General features: G+C 48.8%; 2 protein-coding genes across 15 annotated transcripts in view; both read right to left on the bottom strand.

The window, feature by feature from the left end:
• Hlcs (holocarboxylase synthetase) overlaps positions 1 to 27347 on the bottom strand; it is a 179839-nt gene that overhangs the window by 15914 nt on the left and 136578 nt on the right.
• Positions 6170 to 14201, bottom strand: LOC148002548 (uncharacterized). Its single transcript, XM_087577147.1, has 3 exons — positions 14120 to 14201; positions 7825 to 8702; positions 6170 to 7571 (listed from the first exon to the last, which is right to left on the bottom strand). Exons 1-3 carry the CDS (start codon positions 14199 to 14201, stop codon positions 7458 to 7460), a joined length of 1074 nt encoding a protein of 357 aa, XP_087433273.1. The 3' UTR covers positions 6170 to 7457.

Consider the following 27347-nt stretch of genomic DNA (forward strand, 5'->3'; position numbering starts at 1 on the left):
AGGGGTGCCCTGCTCAGACTGGCCAATAGGATAAACTTCTTATCTCCATACAGCTAAAACAGTGAGGAAGAGCTTAACTGAGATCCAGCCCATCCTCTATGGGGATCTGGGACAGCCATGTTCACCAGTTAGAAAAGCAACAGTTTGGAAAAGATCTAATTTTATGAGGGGAACAGTTAGCTGAGTTCCAATGTGAGGACCCAAAAGGACAACTGGTGGTCATTAAAACGGCAGCTCTGACACACAGAACCTCAGAAGGTACGCTGGCCCTGAAATGTGCATTGAACGGCAAGATTCAAAGGTAACATGTGAGTTTATTCAACCTATGGAAAATTCAAAGGCAAAAGAGGCAGAGGCAGTTGGATCTCAGAGTTCAAGTCTAGTCTGGTCTACAGAGTCAGTTCTGGGACAGTCAGGGCTAAACAGAGAAACCCTGTTTCAACAAATAAATAGAAACACACACACACGCACACACACTCAGAGAGAGAGAGAGAGAGAGAGAGAGAGAGAGAGAGAGAGAGAGACCCCGTCTCAATAAATACATAGATAGATAAACAACTGTAGAGAAGTGAGTGGGCTAACTGGTCTACCGCCTTTGTGTTGTCAGAGTCAGACAGTAAGAGTCTAAGAAGGCACACTGACAACCATAAGCAGGCATCCCTAACACCCAGGGATGGCAGCTTTGCTTTTTTATTTTGTTTTGTTTTTTTAAATACCTTTTGGCTCAGTAACTGTGTTCCCTGCTTCTAGAACTGTATCCTAAGGAGTAGTCAGAGAAGAAAAAAACTGAGTTATAACTGTTTTTTTTTTTTTCTTTTTTTCAGAGCTGGGGACCGAACCCAGGGTCTTGCTAGGCAAGCGCTCTACCACTGAGCTAAATCCCCAACCCCGTAACTGTTTTCTTTTGTTCCCGTTTTATACTTTGTATTGAGATATGACCTACAGCCAATGAAGTGTGCAAAACTTTTTTCTTTAATATATAAAATGAACATTATATTTTTTTAAGGCAATGCTATGGTGCAGAGATCTCAGAATGGACGACCGTCCTGCTGGGACAAAACACAAGAGAGAAAGAGTTGAGTGTTTACCTGTAGTTCTAGTCCTCAGCAGCCTGAGATATTCAAGCAAACAATGTGTCTACAAATTCCTTCAGTGTGACCTTTTTCCCTTCATCCTGTGCAGTCATTCTGCCCGAGCGATCAGGCTTAGCAGCGATCCTGACTTCGCTTCCTTCCGCCCATCACTGTTCCTGTTCAGTGTTTTAAAGTTTGCCAGAGCTGGCCTTGCTTAGTCACTTTCTACTGCTGTGACAAGACACCTAGGCCAAAGCAACTTCCCTGGGGTTTCAGAGGGCTACAGAGTCCATGCTGGCTGAGAGAAGGAACCGAGAGCTCACAGACTAATCCATGATCACGAGGAGAGACACAGTGGGAAGAGTCTTTTGAAAACCCCAAAGCCCTCTCTCAGTGACACATCTCCAATGAACCCCCTCCTAACTCTTCCCAAGCTGGGGACCAAGCTTTCCAGTCTCTGAGTCTGTGGGCATTCACTACACTGCAGCCTCTGAGTCTGCGGGCATTCACTACACTGCAGCCTCTGAGTCTGCGGGCATTCACTACACTGCAGCCTCTGAGTCTGTGGGCATTCACTACACTCCCCCTTCACCTTCCATCCCTTCTTGCTGGTCTGCACCTCTATGATGTAAACACAAGTCAACCCTCAGCTGTCTCTGCTTGGTTCTTGTGACCCCTTCTGCACATGGTAGGCCCATGCCTGCTTTCTTCATTCTTTCTCTTCCTTAGAGAAGGCTGCCACCCTGGACCCACGTCATTCTGTCTCCCCCTCTGTCTCCCTCCCCTCCCTAGTCTTTGGTGGAGGCTGGGCATACTCAGCACGCCCATGAGGTCTCCCTCATCCCTGTTTGATGCTGTGTGGTACAGAACTCCACGCTGGTTCATCATTTAGGCGTCCTCACACCTTGATCACATGTATGGAGACACTGTCAGGGTTGCATCTAGAGTAAAGTGTTGGAGGTGGGTGGGATGCTGCTCAGAGAGCAAGCGCTTGTGTGACATTGTGAGATATGGCCACAACCCCTGACCTACTCTTGGACCAATTAGAGATGACCCTCATTCCCCCACATCTTCACGATGTGTGTGTGTGTGTGTGTGTGTGTGTGTGTGTGTGTGTGTGACACACATCGACCTCTTCTTTTTGCCTCTTGTTTTTGCTTCATGGCTAGAGACTCTAGAGACTGTTTTCCCATCCCCAAGGAATTCACTTGCTTCTTGTGTATGAATGTGTTCCCAGTCCATTTAGAGTTCCTTCCTACATAGGATAAAACTTTGGTACAGGCCTGGTTTTTTATCTTTCCGATTCCCACCAGTTTGTCTCAGAACTGTTTGTTGGGAGACCTGTCAACAGACATACTACCTACCCTTTGCTGTGGAGATGTGGGACCCCTCCTCATTTTGTACAGTGTCTAATGCGCTCGGGGCTGTTTCTGAAAGGGAATCCTTTTCTGTTGGCACCGGTCCCCTTTCCTAAATTCCCAGGTCTAAGGCAGTGCAGACATTGCACAGTTTTAGTTACCAAGCACATCTCAGTGTCCAGCAAGCCCCATCCTCCTCCCTGGTCTCCTTGGGTGCTACTTCCCCAGGCCTTTGCAGACGTGGAGGATTTCTGTCTGTTCATTCTGTATAAATATACTTTCTAAATTAATTTGAGAACTGAAATGCTTGTGAAGCCGAGTCACCTCGTGAGCAGGCAGTCTTATGTTGCTTAAATACATCTCTTAGGCTTCCCTATCAGGTTCGTTGTTGTAAATACATGTCACAATACCATTTACCGTTGTATGATAAAACCTACCGATTGCTATGGGCTAATTGTACATTCTGTCCCGGAATGAATTCCATATTGCTTAAGTTACAGAATTATCACTGCTCTAAGGTTTCACGGGAAGCCTCCACTTCATCTGCACAGTTCTACTTACTTTCCAGTTAGGCCTTTAGCAGGTGTTAGGTTCTGTGATGTCAACGTGGCAGGTTTCCACTAGTCAGCCCACCAGCAACACAGTGACATCTTCACACTCGATCAGATCTAAGATCTCGAGAACAAATGAACTTCAGAGCTGTGCAGAAGGGCAGCTCCAACTAGTAACAGAGTGGGCTCTTTGTCTGTTCAGAATATCCTTCAGGGTTCTGGGCAGTCTACAGCTCTCTGGTGCTTTTACTGAGCCAATCCTTAGATGCCTCCAGAGGGTCCCAGGTATCATGACCACGTGGTCACATTTTACAGCTGAGGAAGTGGAGGTTTGGGGGTCTGGGGGTGGGGTCACTACAGAAGACCTGCTGCTTTGTTTCTGGGTCTTGATATGTAGGCAGGCTGGCCTTTGGATTTGAGATCCTCCTGCCTCAGCCTTTCAGTTCTCTCTCTTCACCAGTGAGATATGAAGGCAGGAACACCATTTGTAGTCTCCTCAAAGGCATCTGTGTCAGCTTAAGAGTCCTGGAGAGCTGTGAGATTTTCTGGAAAGTTCTGTATATTTAATCCTAAACCTGAGAAAGGAATCTCTTTTATTTTAAACAACTGAAATAAGAACTCAAATCTTCAAAAAGTAAATGCTACCAAATTTGTGGTGGAGTTCATTTTTCTCCCAAGTGTCTGGGAAATTATTTTTCCTGTTTCTATGAATTCCGGTCGTCCCCCCCCCCCCCCATTCCTCCTGTCTTTAAAGCCAGGGACTTGTGTGTGGCCCAGATTGGCCTCAAATCCTCTGTGCAGCTGAGGGCGACCTTGAACTTCTGCTCCTCCTGAGTCTGGGGTTACAGGCACGTTCTGCATTTGAGTTATGCTACTGTGGGCCATGCTCAGGACTTCATGTGACACTCGATCAACTGAGCGACATTCCTGGGAAACAAAAACTTTTTGTTTTTTGGTGGTGCTGGGGACTGAGACCATGGCCTTGGGCATTGGGCAAGATCTCTCCCAAGGAAGCTGTTTTAAGCATGCCAACATCTCACCAAATTTACATAAAATAATAAAATAATGAGTTTCCTTAGCTACCGAGCCAAGGAGTTTCTGAAGCACCTGGGTGGTCAAAGCAAGTTTCGTGGAATGACCTTCTTCTATAAAGGGAAAGCCCGCCCTCCCACTCAGGCCCCCATCCGGCCCCTTTCCACCTCAATTCCATCTGTGCCTCAGGGTAATCGTGGGGAAGGACTTCCCGCCCTGCCCGCTGGCCTCAGCCGCCAGAGCATCTTCTACCACAGCTGCCCAGAGCATCGCCCTTCCTTGCTCTCGGGCTCCACCCTGCCAAGGGCAGGAGGCACAAAGACTGTGCCGGGGAAGCTTAGCACTAGCTCAGCTCCTCGAGCCCCAGGACAAGGGGCCTCTTTCTTCAACACAGGGCTTTGCTCCGTGTTGGCGGCCCCAGGAACCAAATCTGGTTCTGAATCCAGTGCTGGAACAGATGCTCATTCAAGTAGTTACTTTCCATCCCCTCTGGGCCAGTTCCGCCTTCTACCCATCTCTCCACCCCTGCGAGACTGACTCTGTCGGTTCCCCGTTGGTCGGACATTTCACCCCATTCCCTCACTGAGCTCTTCTGCTGTCTGAGTAGTTTAACTGCTGGTCCTCAGAGGCTTCCTCAGTTCACGAGCACATCATCCGGTGCATGTTGAGCACCGCCTTTTTTATTCTCCAACTGGTTTCCTGTGTCCCTCAGGGCCGACTAATGCTTCCAGGATGGTATCAAGGTGAAGAGGTAATAATGTCGCTGACATGCCCCTGCCACACCCCTTCATTAGGGAAACATTTTGCATATGCATGCAGTAGTGAGGAAGTCAGAGGTCAGTCATGGAAGCCGGTCCGATCCATCCATCACATGGGTTGCCAGGCACTGATCCTGGGTTGTCAGGCTTGGTGGCAAGTACTACCCTCCTCCCCACCCCACCAAGTAGTCTCACCAGCCCACCCTGCCCCGGCTGCTTTCTCCTGGGATGTTAGTTTTAGGCCTCAGCTCCTATCAACTGGGAAATACAGGCAAACTCTTCTTTGTCCCTCCTGACTCAGGTGTCAGAGCATCCTGCTGGGGCCGCCTCTATCCTGCCCCACTCCCAACAGACTGGCAACAAGGCCTTCAGGTGAGCTAGGTCCTGAGTTCACCAGTGACCCTGGCTGTTGGCGTTACAGACACAGCCCAGGGTAGTGAAACAAGCTGCCTTCTTGCTGTAGCTTCAAGAGGGAGAGGAGAGTCCACACAGCTGGGGTTTCTGGAGACAGCCTTCTCCCTGGTCCTTATCCTGTCTTTTCCTGCCCTTTAAAAATAAAGTGTCTAAGTGTCTGTTTCTGAGAGTTAACTGCTTTTTTATTTTGCTTGACATCAGAGAATCAACTTTTCGTCTGTGTTTGTAAATGCTTTTCTATTTAAAACCTGCCCCCCCTTTTTAAATTTAAGAAACGCAGGACCATACTGCTAAAGGTGTCAGGAAACAAGTTCAAATCAGGAAGGGCTCCAAAGACAGCCCTGCCAACAAAATGCCAGTAAAATCTGAAACCTGGGTTCAGACACACTGGGAATGTTCCAAAACTTAAGACCTAGAGAGCGTCTCTATTCCAGTAAATCAGCCTTCCTGTGAATGCCATCAAAACCCGAGCTTTAATGAGAGGGGGAATATCAGAGGAAGGGAGGAGAGGAAAGGGCTTGGACCAGTATGAAACTTAATTTAAAAACTATTATGAGAAGATTAATTTCCCCTCCCCCAACCAAATATACAAACCCTTCCTGCACAATTTTGTTTCATTTTCTCTTCCCCAAAAATGGGAAAAAGGAAGGAAGATGGGAATCTCCAGCTCATAAAACAATGACTCTGTGTGTGCACGTGTGCACGTGTGTGCAAATGCATGTGGGTATGTGCAGGAGCACATGTGCACGTGTGTGTGTGCACGTGTGTAGGCCTGTGTGCATGACATATGTGCATGTGCAAATATGTGTGTGTGTCTGTGCGCGCGCGTGCTTGTGCATATACATGTGCCTGCCTGTGTACAAGCTAAATATTGGTTACAATCCCTTCCCTTCAGCTAGGCTGGCCTGCCTGGCCCCTCCTGTTGAGTGCTAGGGCAGGCATGTGGGTTTTTTGTTTTTTGTCTTTTGTTTTTTTTTTTTTTTAACCTAAGTGCTGAGGATCTGACCTCAGGTTCCTGACAGTTACGCAGCAAACACTTCAACCACTGAGCCATCTCCCAGCCCCAAGGTGCACTTACAGGACTTCTTTGGATTGAAATGCCATGCTAGCTGTGTGAAATAATTCGATGAGACCAGAAACAAAGTGGGTTTTCACTGAATAAGGAGGATGTTGAATAATAAAAAGCCACACATGTCCTTTGAAGAGAGACAGTCGTCACGCATCAGCCAAGTGGGCGTGGCCACAGATCCCACGTGAGAGTGAACACTGGACCTCAGGCCTTTCCGCCCACTGTAGAGATGCAGAGCCAGGCGGTATAGGAGAAACTGACAGTGTGGCCTGGGGCTTTGTGACAGGTACGCACCATGCTGCTGTGCCTGTCACCTCCACTTCAGGATGGGAAAAGATTGGTTCTGGAAGCTTCCCTAGAGCACCCAGGGGTTGAGGTATTTCTTTAATCTCACCAGGAACCTGAAGAGATGGACAGTGAGACAGGCCCTTGCCCTCCTGACAGTGATGGGCTGCAGGCTTAGCAATCCTACTGGAAGGCTTTACTGGGGGCACCTGTGGGATGTGCTCCTCTGCTGACTCAGTCTCCTTGTAGATAAAGCCCTGAGCAGGGCATAAAACACTTAGGTCGCAGCTGCTCTTGCTCTGGCTTTCCTCACATTGACATGCCAGAAGGTTCCTAGGTGGTACCTATCCTGAATAAGGGGGAGGATGCACATGAACACACACATAGACACACACAGACACACAGACACTCACACACAGACACACATAGACACACAGACACACACACAGACACACATAGACACACATAGACACACACACAGACACACATAGACACACAGACACACACACAGACACACATAGACACACATAGACACACACACACACACAGACACACACACACACACATACACACACACATTCCACTCTGGGTGTGCACACAGGCCACCCCACTCAAGCCAGCTTCTGGCTCCTCTGAGGTGCTTCCAGGTCAAGAAGGTCTGCAGAAGAGGCCCTGTGTGCCCTTCTACACAGCATGGCTCAGAACAGTTGAAAGCCCCATGCTGACACCCAAGAAAGCCATCAGTGCTCAGTGCACCAACATCAAGGGTAGATGCTATGTCTGTGGTGATAGCCAGGTTGAAACAGCCCCTAAAAGCTGGGGACTCGTGAGGGAACATTCCTTGGGACACATTTTCTAGCAACACTCTTCCCTGGACATACTTTTCTGGGGAAAAATGCTCTCAGAGAAACCCTCTCCTAGAGATAAGTTCTCTCATGTGAACACTCCCCTTGGAGCACACTCTCTCCTGTGGGACACACTCTCTCCTGTGGGACACTCTCTCTGTGGGGCACTCTCTCTCCTGTGGGACACTCTCTCTCTGTGGGACACTCTCTCTCTGTGGGACACTCTCTCTCTGTGGGGCACTCTCTCTGTGGGACTCTCTCTCTCTGTGGGACACTCTCTCTCTGTGGGGCACTCTCTCTGTGGGACTCTCTCTCTCTGTGGGACACTCTCTCTGTGGGACACTCTCTCTCTGTGGGACACTCTCTCTCTGTGGGACTCTCTCTCTCTGTGGGACACTCTCTCTCTGTGGGACACTCTCTCTCTCTCTCTGTGGGACACTCTCTCTCTGTGGGACACTCTCTCTGTGGGGCACTCTCTCTCCTGTGGGACACTCTCTCTCTGTGGGACACTCTCTCTCTGTGAGACACTCTCTCTCTGTGAGACACTCTCTCTCTGTGGGGCACTCTCTCTGTGGGACTCTCTCTCTCTGTGGGACACTCTCTCTGTGGGACACTCTCTCTCTGTGGGACACTCTCTCTCTGTGGGACTCTCTCTCTCTGTGGGACACTCTCTCTCTGTGGGACACACTCTCTCTCTCTCTGTGGGACACTCTCTCTCTGTGGGACACTCTCTCTCTGTGGGACACTCTCTCCTGTGGGACACTCTCTCTGTGGGACTCTCTCTCCTGTGGGACACTCTCTCTCTGTGGGACACTCTCTCTCTGTGGGACACTCTCTCCTGTGGGACACTCTCTCTCTGTGGGACACTCTCTCTGTGGGACACTCTCTCTCTGTGGGACACTCTCTCTCCTGTGGGACACTCTCTCTCTGTGGGATGCTCTCTCTCTGTGGGACACTCTCTCTCTGTGGGACACTCTCTCTGTGGGACACTCTCTCTCCTGTGGGACACTCTCTCCTGTGGGGCACACTCTCTCCTGTGGGCACACTCTCTCTCTGTGGGACACTCTCTCTGTGGGACACTCTCCTGTGGGACACTCTCTCTCTCTGTGGGGCACTCTCTCTCTCCTGTGGGACTCTCTCTCTGTGGGGCACACTCTCTCTCTGTGGGGCACACTCTCTCTCTCTCTGTGGGGCACACTCTCTCCTGTGGAACGTGATCTTCTGCACACGTTGCAACCAGGAATGTATTTCCCCTGCTTTTCTCCCTAGCTTGGCTCCAGTTTGAATGTGAATTTATTCCATTCCAAGGCAGCTCAGCTCACTCATCTTCCTCAAGCCTCTAGAAAACTCTGTCACCGTGACTCCTAGAGGTGACACTTTTGCCTCCCTGAAACCATACGGTGCTGGTGCTGGATCCTCTGGGCTCCTGTGCTGGATGCTTCATGAGGCACCCTTGTTAAACAGCCTCCCTGAGGAAGTCACTCATCCTGCGGAGAGGAGGGGCTGTGCCTGCCTTTCACACATGATGTGCTTTTTGGGCACATGCACAAGCATGCCAAGCATGAGTGGGACAGAGAACCTTTGTCAAGGGAGAGGGACTTAGCGGACTCCCTAGTGAGCCTTGGGTGCTGACATGCCTAGGGACCTACCGTTCTGCACTGGCCCACCAAAAGTCCCTCATAAAGCTGGAAGCCATAAACGGAGCTTAGCGTTCTAAGGGAACAAAGGCTTCTGGGTGCGCTTTTCTCAAAATGAAACTGCCCAAGCTTCTCCTAAGGCTTTTTACGATAAGCATTAAAATGCAAAGAGGAAGATTAAAGTTCCTGCCACAGATGAGGCCCTGTGGGGAAGGAGAAGAGGGCTGGCGGGGGCTGTGCACAGCATTACAGTTGGATATTATTATATAAAACGAGTGTGTTATTAAAAGGATCCTAAAGTTATAAAAACTCAAAGGAGCCTTTAGTGCCGATGAATAACTTCTTTGGTAAAGATGAATAACTCACATCCTGCAGGCTTTGGGGGAGGGGGTGGTTACCTGGCCAAGCTCTTTAATTGCTAAGGGTTGGATCTGGTTGTTTTTGTAGGACACCCTGTCTAGGGGCAGGGAATCAGAATACAGTGTTGGACTAGGAACATTCTACGAGGCCTAAGGAAAGTACTCCCCGGGCAACCGAGTACCCTGATTATTCTAATAAAAAAGGCAACAAAGATTCATCTCCAGTAGCTACCTGAGCTGGGAGATATGGGGGAGATATGGTATGACCCTCCCTGTAGTACAGGGGACTGAGCCTAGGGTACCATGCAGAGTCAAGCATTCTCCCAACAAGCTATACAGTCCTGTTCCCCTTAAAAACAACAACCAAACACAGGTTACTGCATTCAGGCCACAGTTAAGAATGAATTCAGAAAGCCAGACACTGTCTCCTGTAGCCCAGGCTAGCCTCAAACTCACTTTGTAACTGAGGATGACCTTGAACTTCTGATCCTCCTGTCTATATTTCCCAAGTGCTAGGAGCACAGGTGTTTACAGCACTGCATGGGGTCAGGCGCCAGGGACAGAACTCAGGGCATTCCTGAGCCAGGCAAGCGCTCTAACACCTGAGCTACATCCCCCAGCCGCTTGGCTGCCTTATGTCTTTGCCTGCGTGCATGGAAGGCTGAAGAAGACAGCAAACGGCTCCATTCTGCTCTACTGAGACCCCCGCCCCCAGTGAGGGACCCTTCTGCTGTACCCCCATTCCATCAGGGAAGAATTTTGGTCAGCCCACCAAGACACTGTGTTCCGGACAACAGAAGGAAGAATATTGGAATACTCCCCGTTGTAGAAGGTCAGGACGTCAGCACAACGTCACGACGTCAGCACAACGTCACAACGTCACAACGTCCACACAGCGTACACAGGCCTGTCCATTTACCACCACTGTCTACCCATGTTGAACCAGTACGGAGTTTTGATTCTTTTCAAAGTAGGGAAGCTGGATGCTGAATGCTTTGTAGAAAGAACTAAATGATAAACGGAGGTGTGGACTTATCACAGATCTGGGACAGGAATTGTAACACAACATCCAAAACAAATAACAACAACAACAACAACAACAAAAGCGATAAACAGGCTTGCCCTGAACAAAATGCTCCTCATGTAACCCCGGAAATACTCTAAAAGATTATAAAAAAATTTCAGTCATACACCAAGAAGCAGGAGTCAGAGAAAGAACCCCATCCATAAATGTGGTGTATCAACAGCTGCTAAGCCTCTCGTCATGCATGCACTGGAGGCCAGGGCCCCTTGCCCTGAGCACCCCGGCAGCTTGGCAGCCCAGGTCACAGAACATCTAGAATCCCTAGCACCCCCAACTATGTGACTTCCAGAGAGGCAACTCTTAGCATTTGAAGCAGTCTAATAGACTGCCAAATTCCTGCTGGGTCGGCCAAGAGGTAGGAACCAAAATTTAAAAAAAAAAAAAAAAACATGAAGGGTTTGTTTTTTAAAAGTAATACATCAAACCCAGAAAGGGCCCTTTTGTGTGCTTTGTCCATATGGGAGCCAGAGAGGAGAAAATGGCTCACCCTCCTGGGAGGAAGGCGCTTGGCCTCACCTGTAACTTCTCTTCTACCGTGTAGACTTTTCTCACCCCATTAAATGTAACCCACCCTAGGTGGTTTCCTTTTTTTCCATGTGAGAGAAATAGGGAGTGGTGGGGGAAAGAGGCTGGCTGGGCGGCCATCATGAACTACACAAGTGGGTGCCACAGGGCCCCGTGGAACGTGGCTGTTCCCCAGGGTTTGTTGGACAGACCTACAGGACTGTTTCTGTGGCTTCTGAAACCTGCTGTCATCCACTGTTACCAGAAGCCGAAAGGTAGAAATGAAGAAAATTAAAAAAGAAACAAAGGCAGGTCAGAATAGGGCATCTTCTTCCCAACTGGAAAGAAAAGATCAGCTGGGTGGATGCTGCAGGTCTCGTGCTGTGGTGCCCATGGCGGAAGCCGCAGTCTAAAATAAGGCCCTGGTGGATGGTAGCTCAGAGATCGGCAAGATGCGGACAGAACGGCAAAAGCCAGCGTGGTCCCTCAGCCCCTTCCCGGTAACTAGCTGCCAACCGTAAACCATGGCAGAGGCTGGGGAAAGGCACCTGGGGGGGGTTCTGCAGCCCCCTCCCCAGTAAGCCCTGGGGACAGGCAGCCTTTTCTTCTGTCACAGCGGGGACCCACAGCTGCCACCTGCTTATCAACCGTCCGCTGGCTGGCGAGGCAGTGGGGACACAGGAACCATGGACATTTGACTGTTGGGTCGTGTGACTTGGACTAATGCGGAGCAAGAAAGGATGGTCATGCACCGACTTGATTTCAAGAGCCCCGTGTGAGGGAGCCACTGCTGACTTCATCTTCTGTGCTCTAAGATGGGGACTGTTCCTGTCCCATTTGCCCATGAGTAACTGCTCAGAGCCCTGGGATCACAGCTGGTAAGAGGCATGCTCACTCCCCACAGCAAACAGTCCTCCTGAGCAATGAGCCAATGGCGGCTGCATGGCCTCCAGGCCCAGAAACTCAGAGGCTGAAACTGCAGGGAAAGGCTTGTGTGCAGGGGGAGCTGTGTCTGTTTCTGCCTCTAGCCACACAGCAGGGATGCAGAAGATGCTACCTAGACCTGAGCTGGGCCAGGCCACCAATCCATTCCTTAACCTCTCTCACTGAGCGCCTTGGCCTTCCCAGGAGGGTGCTGCTCCTCACAGGCTGCTGTGAGGTTTCAGTCATGACCGTGGCCCCTCTGGTTTCTGCTCAGAAGGACCAGCCACCCATGAGCCACAGCCATGCCCTTCTGGCTTTGGAGCACCTGTTCTGGAGGGCCACCTCTGAGTTCCTTCAAGTGCAGGGAGAAAGGGAAGAACACAGCTCGTGTGCCAGCATCCTTAGGCTCTGCGCTGATTATAGTGAACAAACACCCTGCATTTACCCCGTGGGCTGTTATTCAGGGGAAACGAAGGCAGGGTAAGGAGGCCGGTAGTGAACGTGGAGTGGGAGGGACCAGGGATGGGCACGAGTGGCCAGGAAGGCTGCTCTTACGGGTGGTTTTCAGAGAGCAGAAGGAAGTAAAAGGAAGAATCTGAAAATGTCTGAGAACAGGGTCAGAGGCCCTGGGTAGGTTTGAGAGAAGCAAACACGATAGCCACAGAGGCTGGAGCCCACCTCCGAGGTGGTCAGAGCAGCCATGCTGGCTGAGAGGGAGTGGATGAACGGGCATGTTTAGAAATGGTTCACAAGAGACAGATGGAATCACAGAGGAGCCTGAGGGGCCTGGACTGGGAAGGGCTGGACTGCGCTGCAGGTGCAGGGTCTGGATTAGGTGGGTGTGAGATGCCCTCCACAGTAGCCCAGGGAGGGCGGCGGTGGGTGGGTGGGTGGGTGGGAGATATGGGTAAGGAGGACCTGGGAATCTTTACATAGAACAACTGTTCACTGTGACCCCGGAGAGCAGAGAACAGACTGGCACCTGCTCCTTCAATTTTCCACATGCTCCGTGGAACTCGGTGTCAGCCCCTCAAGAATGGTTGCTCTTCAAATCCGAAATATGCTTCACAGAGCCAGTGCCTCAAGCCCCAGAATGTAGGGGAAGAAGTCAGGCTGAGAGGGTGGGGCTTCCGGGGAACTCCACTCTCACCCTCTGTCTCTTCAGAAAAGAAGTGTGGTGGTGACCGTACCTCAAGACACAAGAGCTGCAAACAGAGACAAGGGTTGAAAGGAACTTCCTCCCCACCCAGACCCAGCCCTGGAGCTCAGAGAGTCGGCGCTCAAGCATTCTGGCAGGACAGGGGACACGTGACTTTCAAATCTTACTGTAAATGGTGCACACACATCCTTCAAAACACCCAAGACCTTTGACGTAAGTGACTTGCTGTCGTTTAAACATGTCTTCCTGAAGTTCCTAAGTTGAAAGCTCACACCGATGGCAATTAAAGGTGAGGACTTAAGTTATTGGCGTGAGTGGAGGGTGGAGCCCTACCGTGGCATTAGAAGCTTTAGGAGACCCGCAGAACAACAGACTTGATGGGACGTGCTATGCGCCATCCTCTATCACGGTACCACAGCAAGAAGGCCTTGCTGAATTCAAGATCATGCTCATGGGCTTCCCAGCTCCATAACTATAAACCCAAATACAGTTCTGTTCTCTGCAGGCTGCTCAGTCACAGGCAATGTGTTACAGCAACAGAGTATGTTCTGAGACACTGCCGAAACAGATTCCACAGGTCTGTGCTATACCCTTCGCCTAGAATAGTGTATGGGTGTCATAAATATTTGATGCATAATGTATATTTAGAGATTTTAGATCCATGCTTAATTCACAGCTCAACAAGTATGCAGAAGGACTTTTCCTTGAGAGACAAATGTCTGAAGGTCTCTTTCACGGACCCAGCCTGCCACAGGTGTAAGCTATTACTAGCTGGACACGTCACATCTCATCTCTCTTCTGGAAAAGCCACCAGCAGCGCTCTTGCTGTTCACTTCTCTCCAGCATGGGGGATAATGCCCCGTGCAGAGCAAATGCCCAATAAATCTAAATAAATGTCAAATAAATGAGTGAATAAATATCCATTAAAAATTAACTGGACAGTTAATTTAGCTTACTCCCTGGGAAAAAAAGGAAAACAGTAAAACTAGAAAAATAACTTTTTAATTTAAAAGGTTAATTAAGAACAAGGTTAAAAAAATATTTTGGTGGCTTAAGTAACCAAGCACCAACGGGGTTCACAACAGCCACAGCTCTGAAAAGCGCCCGTTCTGGGTCTTGAAGTGGAGAGGGCAGGAACTTGTTGTGCATGCTCCATGATCCCAGCATGACTGCAATCCTAAGACGAGACGGTTAACCTGGCATCAATAAACACAGATGTGGAGATTCTAAATAAAATGTCAACCAACTGAAGCCAACAGTGCACCTTCTGGCTACCCACTGTAACCGAGTGGTTTACCCTAGAAACATAAAGATGGTTTAACACCAGAGAAACACGGCAATGAACGCCATCACATCCGTGCTAGCTGAGAGAAACCACGCGTGACTCGCTGTACAGCTACAGAGAGCTCATCCTCAGTAGCTCAAGAGGTTAGTGTCCAGATCACCGTGCACGTTTAATAGAAAGGAAGTTGCTTTGAAGACTTAATCATGGCCTGGAACGAACAAAGATTCTTTTGTTCTTAAAAAAAAAAAAAAAAAAACTAAATGAGAGTCACTTTAATCATTATTTTCGTTTACAGCTCATGTGTTTTAGCTTGTTAGAAATATTTCCTTCTATGCTTTTAGCCCTGCTAAACTTTAGTTTATGGTTCATTTAAATTAATTTTTTTATATACTGCGAAGTAAACTTGCCCTCTTCTCCAGCTATTTGGTAGTCAGAGAACCTATTGAAATAGCTCTCTGCCCCATCCAAGTACCCTGCGCCTCTCCTCAAAATTCAATTAGTGTCTAGCCAGGAATCTATTTCTGTACACACTCACTTCCCTGCTCTACTGCTACACACCTTCATCGTCATGACAACCATACTCTCTGACCTACAAGGTCAAGCTAATTTTTAAGATGTCTCTTGGCTATGTAAAGATTAGCTGTCTATGCTGAAATATAGTTTATTATATCCAATTAGCAAATCTACACAAGAGCCTGAAGTCAGTGGAGAGATCTGAGACACAGTGATGAGCTTAGAGACCATACTTAAGCAGAGACTAAGTGATCCTCGAGGGAAACGGGCACGAGAGACGGGGGGAAAGACAGAGACTCTCCTGAGCTTGTGTACCCAAGCCACCATGAATGTATTTGGTCTGTGGAATGGTCTATGTTGACTGTCAATTTGACGGGGCCTAGAATCATCTAGGAGACAGGCCTCCCAGCACATCTGTCAGGAATTATCTAGACTAGGCCATCCTCTGGGAATGCTTGTGAGGGATTATCTTGATTACATGGGAAGATCCTGACCTAAATGCATATGGTGCCAGTGATCGGGTTGGGGTCTTGGACAGCATACACAGGAGGTGTGACTGAGCACCAGTGATCTTTACTCTCTCCTTCCTCACTGCACCATGACTCATTGCATTGATGAAACCCTTGAGCCATGAGCCAAAACAAATGCTTCCTCCCTTAAATTGCACAGCCTAGGGAAGGTGGTTGTGTAGTCAGCCTTTGTTAAAGTAACAAAGTAGGGGTTGGGGATTTAGCTCAGTGGTAGAGCGCTTGCCTAGCAAGCACAAGGCCTTGGGTTCAGTCCCCAGCTCGGGGGGGGGGGGGGGGTAACAAAGTAACCAGGTGTGCCTCACACTTGTAATTTCAATTCTCAGTGGGCTGTGAGATTGTGTCTCAAAAATAAATAGTGGCTCAGTACAGTGCTGACCATGAAAGCATAGGAGAGCCTGACTTTAGTACCTAGAACCCACATAGAGAAGCTAGGCAGGAAGCCATGTTTGTAATTTCAGTATTGGGGACACAGAAACCAGAAGATCTTTGGGGCTTGCTGGTCAGGCAGCCTAGGCTACTTTGCAAGTTCCAGGAGAATCAGAGACCCTGTCTCAACAAACAAGGTGCAGGGGAGCAGAAAAAAACTCAAGGGCAGCCTCTGGTTATCATATATATGTGCACACATATACCCAGATTAGATAATTGATGGATGGATGGATGGATGGATGGATGACAGGATAGATGGATAGACAGACAGACGGATGAACAGACAGATGGACAGATAGATGATAGATGGATGGATAGGTAAATGGATGAAACACAGACATAAAATGTAGCCCCAATGAGCTCTGGTCTGCGAAAAGTTTGGTTGTCACAAGCCATGCCAACAGTGCTCTGTCTAATTGGGTTCTGCCATATTTCCAAATCCAAAGATTCCCTCAGATCAGAGTCCCAAGTTTAGCCTGGAGGCTCAGGGTGTCCTAATTTTCCAAGCCTAGTCTGCACAGTTGGACTGCAGTTGCACAGGACTGTTTATGAGCAACTAACATGCAAAAATGCAAATGAGACCCAGGCTTCCCGAGGAGAGGCCGGGTGTCTCCTCTTGGCTAGAGGCTTCCACATAATTCTCCTTCACTGATTCCCCATGAGCCACACAGAGCGTAAGACGGGTCAGCATGCCCTGTCATCAACATCAGAGAGGGCCGAGGCAACAGTCTGGAGGGTGGCTGCTCTGACTGAGGAAGTTCAGCAGAAGCAGATGTGGCCACCTAAAGCAGCCCATGTGGGAATGGGCACATTTACAAGGTAGGACAGGCAAGCCACAGCTATACCAAAAATACTCAGTGCACAAGACACCCACAAAGAGAGACCGGCATCTGCACAAGAGGCAAGCTGCCTAACTCTCCAACACAGTGGGAGCAGACATCAAACCTGGACTGAGAACTGGAATCTCACAGTTCAGAGGGCTTTCTCTCTACTGGCAACATTCTCAGCATCGGATGCAGAATGCTTGCACAGGGCTGTTTCTGAGCATCTGACGAGGTATTATCCCCTTGCACGGTCTAGGGTGTAGGCAGGAGTGTGCTAAAATTGCCTCCTTGCTAGAGATAGCAAGTAAGACCCACATAGGTGCCAGGGTTGACTTCCGGTCACCTGATTGTGGGATCCTCCAGTCTGTCCTCCCTCTGGAGAGCATTTGCTTCCCCACAAGTGGGAGCCCTTGACTGCACATTCCCACCCTGACTTCATTACCTTAAACAATCTAACTTGCAGAACTTTAAAGTGTAATCCATCACAATGACACCCCAACCCGACATAGGAAGTTCCATGTTGACTGTGATTCCTTTCCTTTACAGTGTGAATTCTACCCACACTCTATCTAGTTCGGTAGTGGGGCCGTGAGCTGTCAGAGCTGGGGCAGATTCATCATCAAGCACCAAGGCAGACTCAATGGGTGGCATCCTTCACTCTGGTGGAAGCTCAGTTATGGACAAAACCTATGAGCCGTGCCACGCAGATGCCATGCAACGAAGGAAGCTGTGTTTGTGTGGACAGATTTACAGAGGAAAGGTAAGTGACCCCGGGAAAGTGTCAGTGGAGCACGGTGCCCCTCCGATCACCCCCTTCTTAAGCACACACACCCCAACACCCAGTGCACAACAGGGATGCCTCTGACTCTTCAACTGACTACAGTTGACAGAAAATCAACTGTGGCAGCTCTCTGCCCCAGGACATCTTGGAAATCAGGTTCTCAAGTGCCATTAGCTTAAGGTACCTGTGCCACATGCTATGGTCCCATGCAGAATGGCCTCATGGCTCAGTTTTAACAGATAAGAAGGTATCTGGAGGGTGAGTGGTAGAGCTCAGTGGGTGAGCTGAATTTAACTCCTGGACATATAGATGGAAGTCGCTGGGTGTGAGGGCACACACCTTTAATCCCAGCATTCCCCAGGCAGAGGCGTGTGGATCAGAGTCAGCTGCAGGGCAGCCACGGTTATGCAGAGAAACCATCTTGGAATCAAAACAAAACAAAACAAAAGATGGAGAAGAGAACTAACTCTACCTTGTCTGCAGGAGTCTCATAACCCTCTGTCCATCTTGCCAGTGAAAATCTCATTATTACTACCGGTTCTGGAGTGAACACACCTATCAGAAAGCTGTAAGAGTTTCAGTAGGTTGTTTTTATTTCTATTTGTTTTGTTAGTGGTGATATAACAATATGATATATTTTTAACTATATCATATAGTGTTTATAATACATAATGCAGGTACAGATGAAGAACTACTATTTCATGTTACCACCAGCGAAACTATACTTAACCAAGACAGGCTAATGTGAACTGAAGGAACCTGAACACGGTGGCTTCAGTTCAATGCTGTCACTCAGCTTTCCTCCAAGTGGTGGCTCCGGACTTCAGGCCTACTCCAACATGTGAGGCCATCATATTCCTACCTGACTACAGAGGGGAAAGGGAGAGTTGGGGCTCCCAGGAAAGAGATCTAGAAAAGGCACCCTTCATACTCACCCCATCTGGCCACCCAGGCAACAAAGAGGAAACAGTGAGGCTGGGAATGGCTTGCAGGGTGCTCTCCCCACTGTGCATAGTACACGGTTTGTATTTGATACATGTTCTCACTGTGCTCTCCCCACTGTGCATGACAGTGGATTTGTATTTGATACATTGTTCTCATTGCGCACAATAGAAAATTGTATTTGATACATTGTTCTCATTGTGCTTCCCACCATATGCTGTTTCTCCCTTGGAGCATTCTACACATTTAGAAAAAGTTGACAGGCTGAGAGTTAGAGAAGATAGCGCTAAACCCTGAGTTCCCCCTGAGCCTGGGGATCAAGCCCTTTTCGTTACTCTGCATTGGATTTCAGGAACATCACAGCTCTTGGGAAAGACTCAAGCTAGAGTTACCTTTAGGGTTAGCTTCGTGCTGCCGATGGATTTCGTGTAGTGTCACCCGATCATGGTACAGTCCCCATGAGACTCATGAGGACCCAACAATGGCAGTGTGAGCAGCCAGGCAGCTCTTGCCTGTCACCAGCCACTTGAGTGTGGAGGGGCCCAGGGAGATGGTTCAGTCTGTCAGTAAGGCCCTTGCTGTGCAAGCATGAGACCCTGAGTCTGGATTCTTGGCACCTATAACAAGCCAGGTTCCAAGCATGCAGCTATAAGCCTAACATTGGAAGGTAGAGACAGTAGGAACCATGGGGCAAGGCAGCAAGCTACTAGTTGAACTGGCCAGTTTCAAGTTGAGTGAGAGGCCCTGTCTTTAAAAATAAGGTGACTAATTGAAGAAGAGGCTCAGTGTCAACCTCTGACCTCCACACACATGTGCACTCATGACCCTGTCCCCTTAACCAAAAGCAAGGCCAAGCCTCGCACTAGCTACTATGGTGAGAGCTGGCCTGACTAAGCTTAAAGACACAGTACATGATGCCATGGTGTTGCTGAGATGGACGGGAAGACACTTGCAGAAGTGATGCCACCTCCTCTGTCTAAAGCACCAGCATTTCTCTGCTAAGCATGGAGGGGATTTACAAACACTAAAAACAATGATTTCCTCTTCTCAAAATGAGTGGAACGTGCAGTATCCAACTGAGTCCAGGAGTACTCGCACAGGGCGACCTTGTATCCAGCCAAGGTTTATTGCCAAGGTTCCAGTTTATGCCCACGAGGCACGGCGAGGTTCCTGCATGTGGCTGCAGCCTTTGGCTTCCCCTAACAGAGTTCCTGGCTCTGGCAGGTTTTGGCTGCAAGATCTATCCTGTGACTGATTTATTCCTCAGTTCCTTTTTCTCTGCATGAATCGTATCCATGTTGGCAAAGCAAGAGTAGAAAGAAGACGAGAAAAACCATAGACTTAAAAAAAATTTACAAGGCTAAGAAAAACAGTCTTCAATGCCGAAATGAATTTGTGATCAAATATCCATTTCAGAAAACGGTCAGGATCAGACAGTGTAATGGACAATTTGGTCTCCATGTCTCCATCATGATTGAGGGCTGTACACACATGCGCACCGGACTGGCGGCCTTTACTGAGGACAAATCCCAGTCGGTAGGTCAGTTTCCTCTCCTATGCAGACACAATGCTTCACTGGGCCATGACATAGTGTTCTCGATTGCCATCAGCCAGGTAACTAAAGAATGGAGCTTGAGCTCTGTGTCACCTTGAAAACACTAAGCACTTCTCCCCATGTGAACGTGTGTGCCGCTCTGATCTTCCTACAGGCTCGCTGGCTGCTGCTGGACTGAGTGAGCGCCACGAAGCTTCCATGAGGCTGCGTTAGCTTTTCCTGTACCCCATGCAGCACTCAAAACTGGTGTTCATTCCACCACCCCTACCCCACCCCACCCAGAGGGATCTCTTTCACACTTACACACACACACACACACACACACACACACACACACACACACACGACTGCTCTCAATTTTCTTTCTTGGGTTCTTTGATCGGGATGGATTTTCAGCTACATTTACAAAGGAAATTAAGGTAGTTATAGGCTGGGATCAGGGACTACTCTGGGTTCCCTCAAACCCTAGAAGCTATGAGCACCCAGGTCTGCTCTAAGTGTCTACAAGGCTATTTCCGAGTTACTGACCCACACCTCTACACACAACTCGCCTGTTGGTATCAGCTCTGTGTGTCTGCATGGTTTGTGACAACTGGACATCTCGGCAGGGGTTGAGGGTCTTTATTTCTTCTTCCCATACCCAGTCTTGGATTCTTTGGGGGCCTCAAAGTACATCAGAGCCACCTAGCCCAAAAGCCCAATGCGTCCTGTCTGCTCTGCGGTGCAGAGGTGAAGAGCTGTTCTCTAAATGGAAGGACACTAACCACACTGGGTTCCTGGTGTTCTCCATACCACAGGGATGAGTGCTGACCTCGGCTACAATGAATAAGACACAAAGACCCCAAGTCTATCATCTGCGGTCACCTGACATTTGTGTGTGTTGAGACCAGAATCCTCTCTGCTCTGAGAGCTCAGAACAAGTCCAGTCCATCTCATTTTGTAGCTGAATCATGTGAGTTGGTGGCTCTCAGGCTAGCAAGGGCCTCTGACTTCCCACTCTGCCATCTGTATTGGCATGTGACCCCAGGGATAGCACAGCATATGATGTTCCAACAGTGAGGAAAGAAGGCCCGAGTAGTGTCCAGTTCCAGAGATAGGAAGTTGCCAAAGACACTCCCAGATTTTAAACAATAGCTTCTCTGAGAACTTAGTCAAGTGTGAGCGGTGATGGTTACAGGCAGGGAGATGGCTCGGTGTGTGAAGTGCTTGCTGGGCAAGCATGAGGACTTCAGTTTAAATCCCCAGTGCCCACATGAAACTGGGTAGGGTGGTCCATGTCCGCAACCCCAGACCTCGGGGCAGAGACAGGTGGGTCCCAGGGCCTCACTGGCCAAAACCTCAAACTCTAGGTTCTGAGAGACCCTATCCCAAAATATAAGGGGAGAGCAAAAGAAGAAGATTTCAGATGTCAACCTCTGGCTTCGACACACATGCACAGAGTCATGCCCACCCATATGCACACACAGCCATATGGACACACAGATGCAGATACATGCACACGCGGCCTTATGGGCATCCAGCTTATACACATACACTCTCTCACACGTGCACATACAGCCATATACACACATACACATATACTCCCCCAATATGGACATGCAGATGCACACATACATATGGACACACAGGTGCACACACACAGGCAAACACATATATACCCATATGAACACACAAGTGCACACATACATACCATATGGACAGACAGGTACACACACATACATACATACCCATATGGACACATTGGTACATACATGGCCCCATATGGACACACAGGTACACACACATACATACACACAGACACACACACACACACACACACACACACACACACACACACACACTCTGGTCGGGTATGCCCTGAAGCAATGTCAGGCTCAGGCTCAGATCTGTGCTGACTTCCCTGTGTTTAGGTGGCTCCTCCTCCCAGGCTGCCTGGCTCTGGGTCTGTGTTTATAGGCAGGGTGGCAGGAAGGACATGACCTCTCCAGCTCATGGCGGGTTAAGCTGCCTGATTGAACGCTGCTGCTAATTAAGGGCCCCTCTTGTCTGGCAGGACCACCGGGGTACCTTCTGCACTTGTTCATGACCACTGCACCTCTCTCAGAAATTAACTCTTGATGAGTACAGACAGGGGCCCAGCTGGTCCTCTGAGTCCTCCCAACTAGATAAATGGAAAGTAATCAGAGCACTGCTGACTGCCAAGGGGAGAGGGGCGCTCCGTGACCTCTCAGTAAAATCCACAGTATACTTTTACTGTGGCTTAATTCTCCACACTGGGGGCACTTAACAGAGCCAGGAATGGTGTGAGGAGGGCTACAGTCATGGCGACTGCATCTGGTGTGAAGTCTGCCTTGCAAAGGGGCTGCTGAAGTGACACACAGTGACTTGAGGAGAACCAATTTCTCTATCAGCAAAATATTTTCAGACGTGCTGTTTCTCCCCACAACACTTCACAGACCCCAAACAGCTCCTAGAATGGTTTACAAACTGCATGATGTTAAACCCTTCAAATGTTAAATCCTTATTCCTATGACTTACAGAAGAAACCTTCCTTAAAGCTAGATTTGTGGCCCCAGTGTTCAGCCCCTCCTTCCAAATACAGGAAAGAGGAGGCAGACGGGTTGATTATCTCCTAGCTCCTGTGGATCTGGCGGGGCTGTGCTAAGTGCCTTTGGCTCAGGGTCTCCACACTACTGTAATCCTGGTGTCAGCCTGGGCCACGGCCACCTTCAGGCTTGGCTGGGGAGGATCCACCTCCAAGCTTGTTTCTTTCACTTAGCTCTCTCTCGGTAGAATGTCAATCATGAGGCTTTTCTCATGGCTCCTACAGCCTGTCAGCTTGCTTCTCCAGGCTTTCTTGGTTCTCTGGGACAGGGGGAGAAAGAGTTCATGAAGGAGGGGAGGGGACGGGAGGGGAGGGGAGGGGAGGGGAGGGGAGGGCAGCAACCGAGACAGACATAGCAAGGAAGATACCATGCCCTTGTTTGTAACCCAGTGTCAGGAATGGCAGCTGAGCCTGTGCTATACTCGATTTGTTAGGATGAGTCACCAGAGCAAACCTCACCAGGTTAAACTTATAGGAAGTACCAAGGGTAGAAGGCAGAGGCCCCTGGGCTGTGATGGCTGCTGACCACAGAGGGACTCTTCAGATGTTGGATGAACCAGGGCCTGACCTTCCATAACGACCCCCTGGAAATTACACACAACTATACAGAAGGTGATGTGCAAATGACTACACAGCAAGGTGCACATGTAAACTACACATGACTAAACAGCAAGGTGCACATGTAAACTACACATGACTACACAGCAAAGTGCACATGTAAACTACACATGACTACACAGCAAGGTGCACATGTAAACTACACATGACTAAACAGCAAGGTCCACATGTAAACTACACATGACTACACAGCAAGGTCCACATGTAAACTATACACAACTACACAGAAGGTGATGTGCAAATGACTACACAGCAAGGTGCACATGTAAACTACACATGACTAAACAGCAAGGTGCACATGTAAACTACACATGACTACACAGCAAAGTGCACATGTAAACTACACATGACTACACAGCAAGGTGCACATGTAAACTACACATGACTAAACAGCAAGGTCCACATGTAAACTACACATGACTACACAGCAAGGTCCACATGTAAACTATACACAACTACACAGAAGGTGATGTGCAAATGACTACACAGCAAGGTGCACATGTAAACTACACATGACTACACAGCAAGGTCCACATGTAAACTACACATGACTACACAGCAAGGTGCACATGTAAACTACACATGACTACACAACAAGGTCCACATGTAAACTACACACTACTACACAGAAGGTGATGTGCAAATGACTACACAGTAAGGTGCACATATAAACTACACATGACTACACTGCAAGGTCACATGTAAACTACACACAACTACACAGCAAGGTCACATGACAGGGTGTACACCACCATCATTGCTTTTACCCATGTCATCCTTCATGTCCCATAGAAGCAGCTTGGCTTCCTATCACAGACGGAGCATTCAGCAAGGAACACTTGTGAAGCACAGGCCAGGGTAAACTGGTTTTCAGGCACAGTTGTCCAGAACTGATCACCCTAAGATGCCGACTGTTGGTGGCCCGTCCCTTCTTATCACGTGTGTACAGACTGCTATAGCTGCTGCTGGCACTCAGCTCTGCAGGGGACCCACATGCTCAGGGGTACGCCCTCACCATACGTAGAAAGCACCACCGGTGTGTTGACTGTGTGTGATGGACACTTTCTGGACCAAGCACTTCTTGACTTGATCCCACTCGAAGCGGAAAAGGGATGTCAGTTACCCTTGACTCCGCATCACTGAGGAACCACAGGTGAGCACTTCCAGGTCCTGGCAATACTCAACTGCATAAAAACAGACAGTAACAGACCATATACCCAAGCAGTTCTATGGTCTTACACTACAACATTACAGATTTAGGAACTCTAAATGAGCTGGATGTGATAGTATAAACCATTAATCCCAGAACTTGGGAGGCGGGGGCGGGTGAATCTCTGGGAGCTCAAGACTAGCCTGGTCTACAGACTCAGCTCTAGCCACAGCTACATAGTGAGAATCCATCTCAAAAAACAAGTAGATAAGTAAATAAATAAGTTAAAAACCACTAGAATAAATATAAATTTGGCGATGGCACAAAATGAGAATACAGAGCACAGTGTCCTAACATGGCTTTATCCCAACAGCGGCTAAAGGGTAGATTTTGTAACAACTCTCTACTGTGGAAAATCTGAAGAACAGAGAAAAGCAAAACCTGAAGTACCCACAACTCTACCACCAAAAGATAATTTGGTAAAACTGATCTAATTTGTTTTCTATAGTTGGAGGAGGAAGAAACGGAGGAGGGAGAAGGAGGAGAAGGAGAAGAGGAGGAGGAAGAGGAGAAAGAAGAGGAGAAGGAAGAGGAAGAGGAGGAGGAAGAGGGAGAGGAGGAGGAAGAGGACAAAGGAGGAGGAGAAGGAAGAGGAGGAAGAAGAGGGAGAGGAGGAAGAGGGAGAGGAGGAGGGGAGGAGGAGAAACCACCACATTGATCACTACCACCACCAACAAAAGCACTGTCAGAAGCCACTGCTGGAGTTTGCTGCTGTGTTCACTGCAGGGTGTGAGCAAGTTCTCCTGCTAATAAATGTTCTTCAAAACACCTGATTCAGGCAGGTGAGCCAGCTCAGCAGGAAACAGGTGTGCTGGGCAGCCCTGGGGATCCCTGGAGTCTGACCCTGGAACTGTAGGAGCAGGGAACTAACCCACATACAAGGCTGTCCTCTGGCTTCCACACATGCGCTGCGTCATTTGCACCCCACCCCACCCTACCCAAGAACAATAATAAACAAAAATATAAAGAGAGTGGGTTGGATAGCATGGGAGTATAGTACACATGTGTGGGGGAGTGTGCACCAGCGGGGGTAGTGTGCATGTGTGGTAGGTACAGTGTGTATGCATGTGTATGTATGTGTGCACATGCATTCGGAAGACCCACCCCCCCAAACCTGATTTACAATGGATATTTGGATCATTCATCATCTTGTTATGACTTGATTTGTAGAAACTGGTTCTTTTTTTTTTTTTTTTACTTGTTTTTAAAAAATTAAAATCGTATGTATCCCCCTGCTTCTCATTTCCTGCTTCTTAAAAATTACCGGGATACTCATTCGAATTTCCCTACTAGCTTCTCGGTCTTCTCTCTTTACAGTTTTAGGTTATTGCACCAGGGACCACAGCATATGCCGTAACTTTTTATAACCCGCCACAGTCAATACTGTACCACTTCCTGTACAATGGGGAAACCTTAGAACCGCAGAGGCCCGTAGCCACCACTTTAGGCTGGAGTTGTTCCGCGCGCGTGTGAGCCGCATCTACGGAGGTTATGACCCCCATGAGGCCGGGGAATGATCCTTGCTCTAAACAGTTACGCGGTTAATCAAATACCGGGAAGGCGCACCAAGCAGCGCTTGGTACCTATCAAGCAGTTGGTTTTCGTCATGGCCCCTGCCAGGACCCGGGCTCCACGTGCTGTTATCTCCCCCTCACAGAGGTCGCTTTAACCTGTGTCACACCGATGGGTCTGCTGGTGATGAGTTACGGATTTTCTTTGAACCCCAAATGCTCTTCTTTGCCCTTCACTTGGGAAAAGATGGGTCTCCTAGAAGTCAGAGTGGAAATTGTTCCCTTCAGGGCTTCAAAAAGACACCATCTCCTTCTGTTCTGTTTCTCTGGATCCTGAGAAGTCCAAATGAATTGGATGCCACTGTTATCCTGTATTACTCCTGTCCCCAGGGTTTGCTCCTTGCCTTTAGTTTAATACTCTGAAAGAATCCCTGGGTTTCAAATGCTACTTCTCCTGCTTGGCATTGTCTGGGCATCTTATATCTACAACTATTTCTTACCAATTTCTTTAAAAATTGCTATCGGTTCCTTCTATTACTCCTTCTGCTCCACTTGCCCTTTCCTTTGCTTCATTTCCTCTCAACTATAACCACTAAGCGATTTATTTTTTATATTTTTGGTTGTGAGCCTAGCCTTTAACGGCTGAGCCATCTCTCCAGCCCGCGATTTATTTTTTAATCTGAGACAATAGTAGGGGTTGGGTCACGAGGCCCTGGGTTCAAGTCCCAGTACTCCCTGCCGTCCAATAAGAAGATACACACACAGGTAATGTGACAGTAATTTTAGCTCCAGAATTTCCACTCTGTTCTAGGTTTGATCACTTCTCTTCTTTCCTATCTGCACTTCCTGTGGGCACGGGGTGGAGGTAGGGGTGGGGATGGGGGGGCATGTCTTAGCAGGGTAGGGCCATATGTAGCTCCCCACTAGGCTGGGGTCAAGCGGCCTGCATTCTACAAGCTGCCCTTGCGGGGGAGTGCCACACTTAGCTTCTCCTAAACACTGGAGTGCTAAGCCGTGGAGGATCTGGGGTTGGCTACTTTTCTTCTTACATTGTTGCTTATTTCGCTCTGACTGGCAATTTCCTCGGCTGAGTCGAATCTTCAATTTCTGTGTCTTGAAAGAAACAGCTCCAGGCACAGTTCAAATCCATCTGAGGAGCTTGGAGGCTGTATGGCTCAAAAGCCAAAGATTGATGGGGTCAGAATTTGGGGTTCTCCTCACTGGCTTTCTCTTCCCTCATCGTGCCTTCTGCACTGGGCCCTGTACTGACTCTGTATTTTTCTACCTGCACCTGTGCCAAGGGTGTCTCCCACCTCCTCCACTGGCTGGGCATGAAGGGGGAGGGAGGAGAAAGAAGAGCTGTCCCCTCCCTGTCCTTCTCCGAAGCAGGAGTCTCCTGATACCATCCTTTATTAGAGGAAATCAAATCCTTCCGAAATGAGAAGGGCAGAGATAACAGAAAGTGGGTGGCAGAGAGAAAGGAATTAGCTCAAGA

The sequence above is a fragment of the Rattus norvegicus genome, chromosome 11 (assembly GCF_021556685.1).
Source record: "Rattus norvegicus strain SHRSP/BbbUtx chromosome 11, alternate assembly SHRSP_T2T, whole genome shotgun sequence".
In the NCBI taxonomy this organism is placed as follows: domain Eukaryota; kingdom Metazoa; phylum Chordata; class Mammalia; order Rodentia; family Muridae; genus Rattus; species Rattus norvegicus.

Bases quoted from the DNA above. Each gene is read 5' to 3' on its own strand.
- LOC148002548 (XM_087577147.1), bottom strand. From the start codon at position 14,201: ATGCACAACAAGTTCCTGCCCTCTCCACTTCAAGACCCAGAACGGGCG. The intron at 8,703-14,119 runs GTGCTTGGTTAC...AAGATGAGTGAG, and splicing joins GGCTGTTGTGAACCCCGTTG to CTGAGCTGCCTTGGAATGGA. The intron at 7,572-7,824 runs GTGTCCCACAGA...ACAGAGAGAGAG, and splicing joins GAGTGTCCCACAGAGAGAGA to TGTCCCACAGGAGAGAGAGT.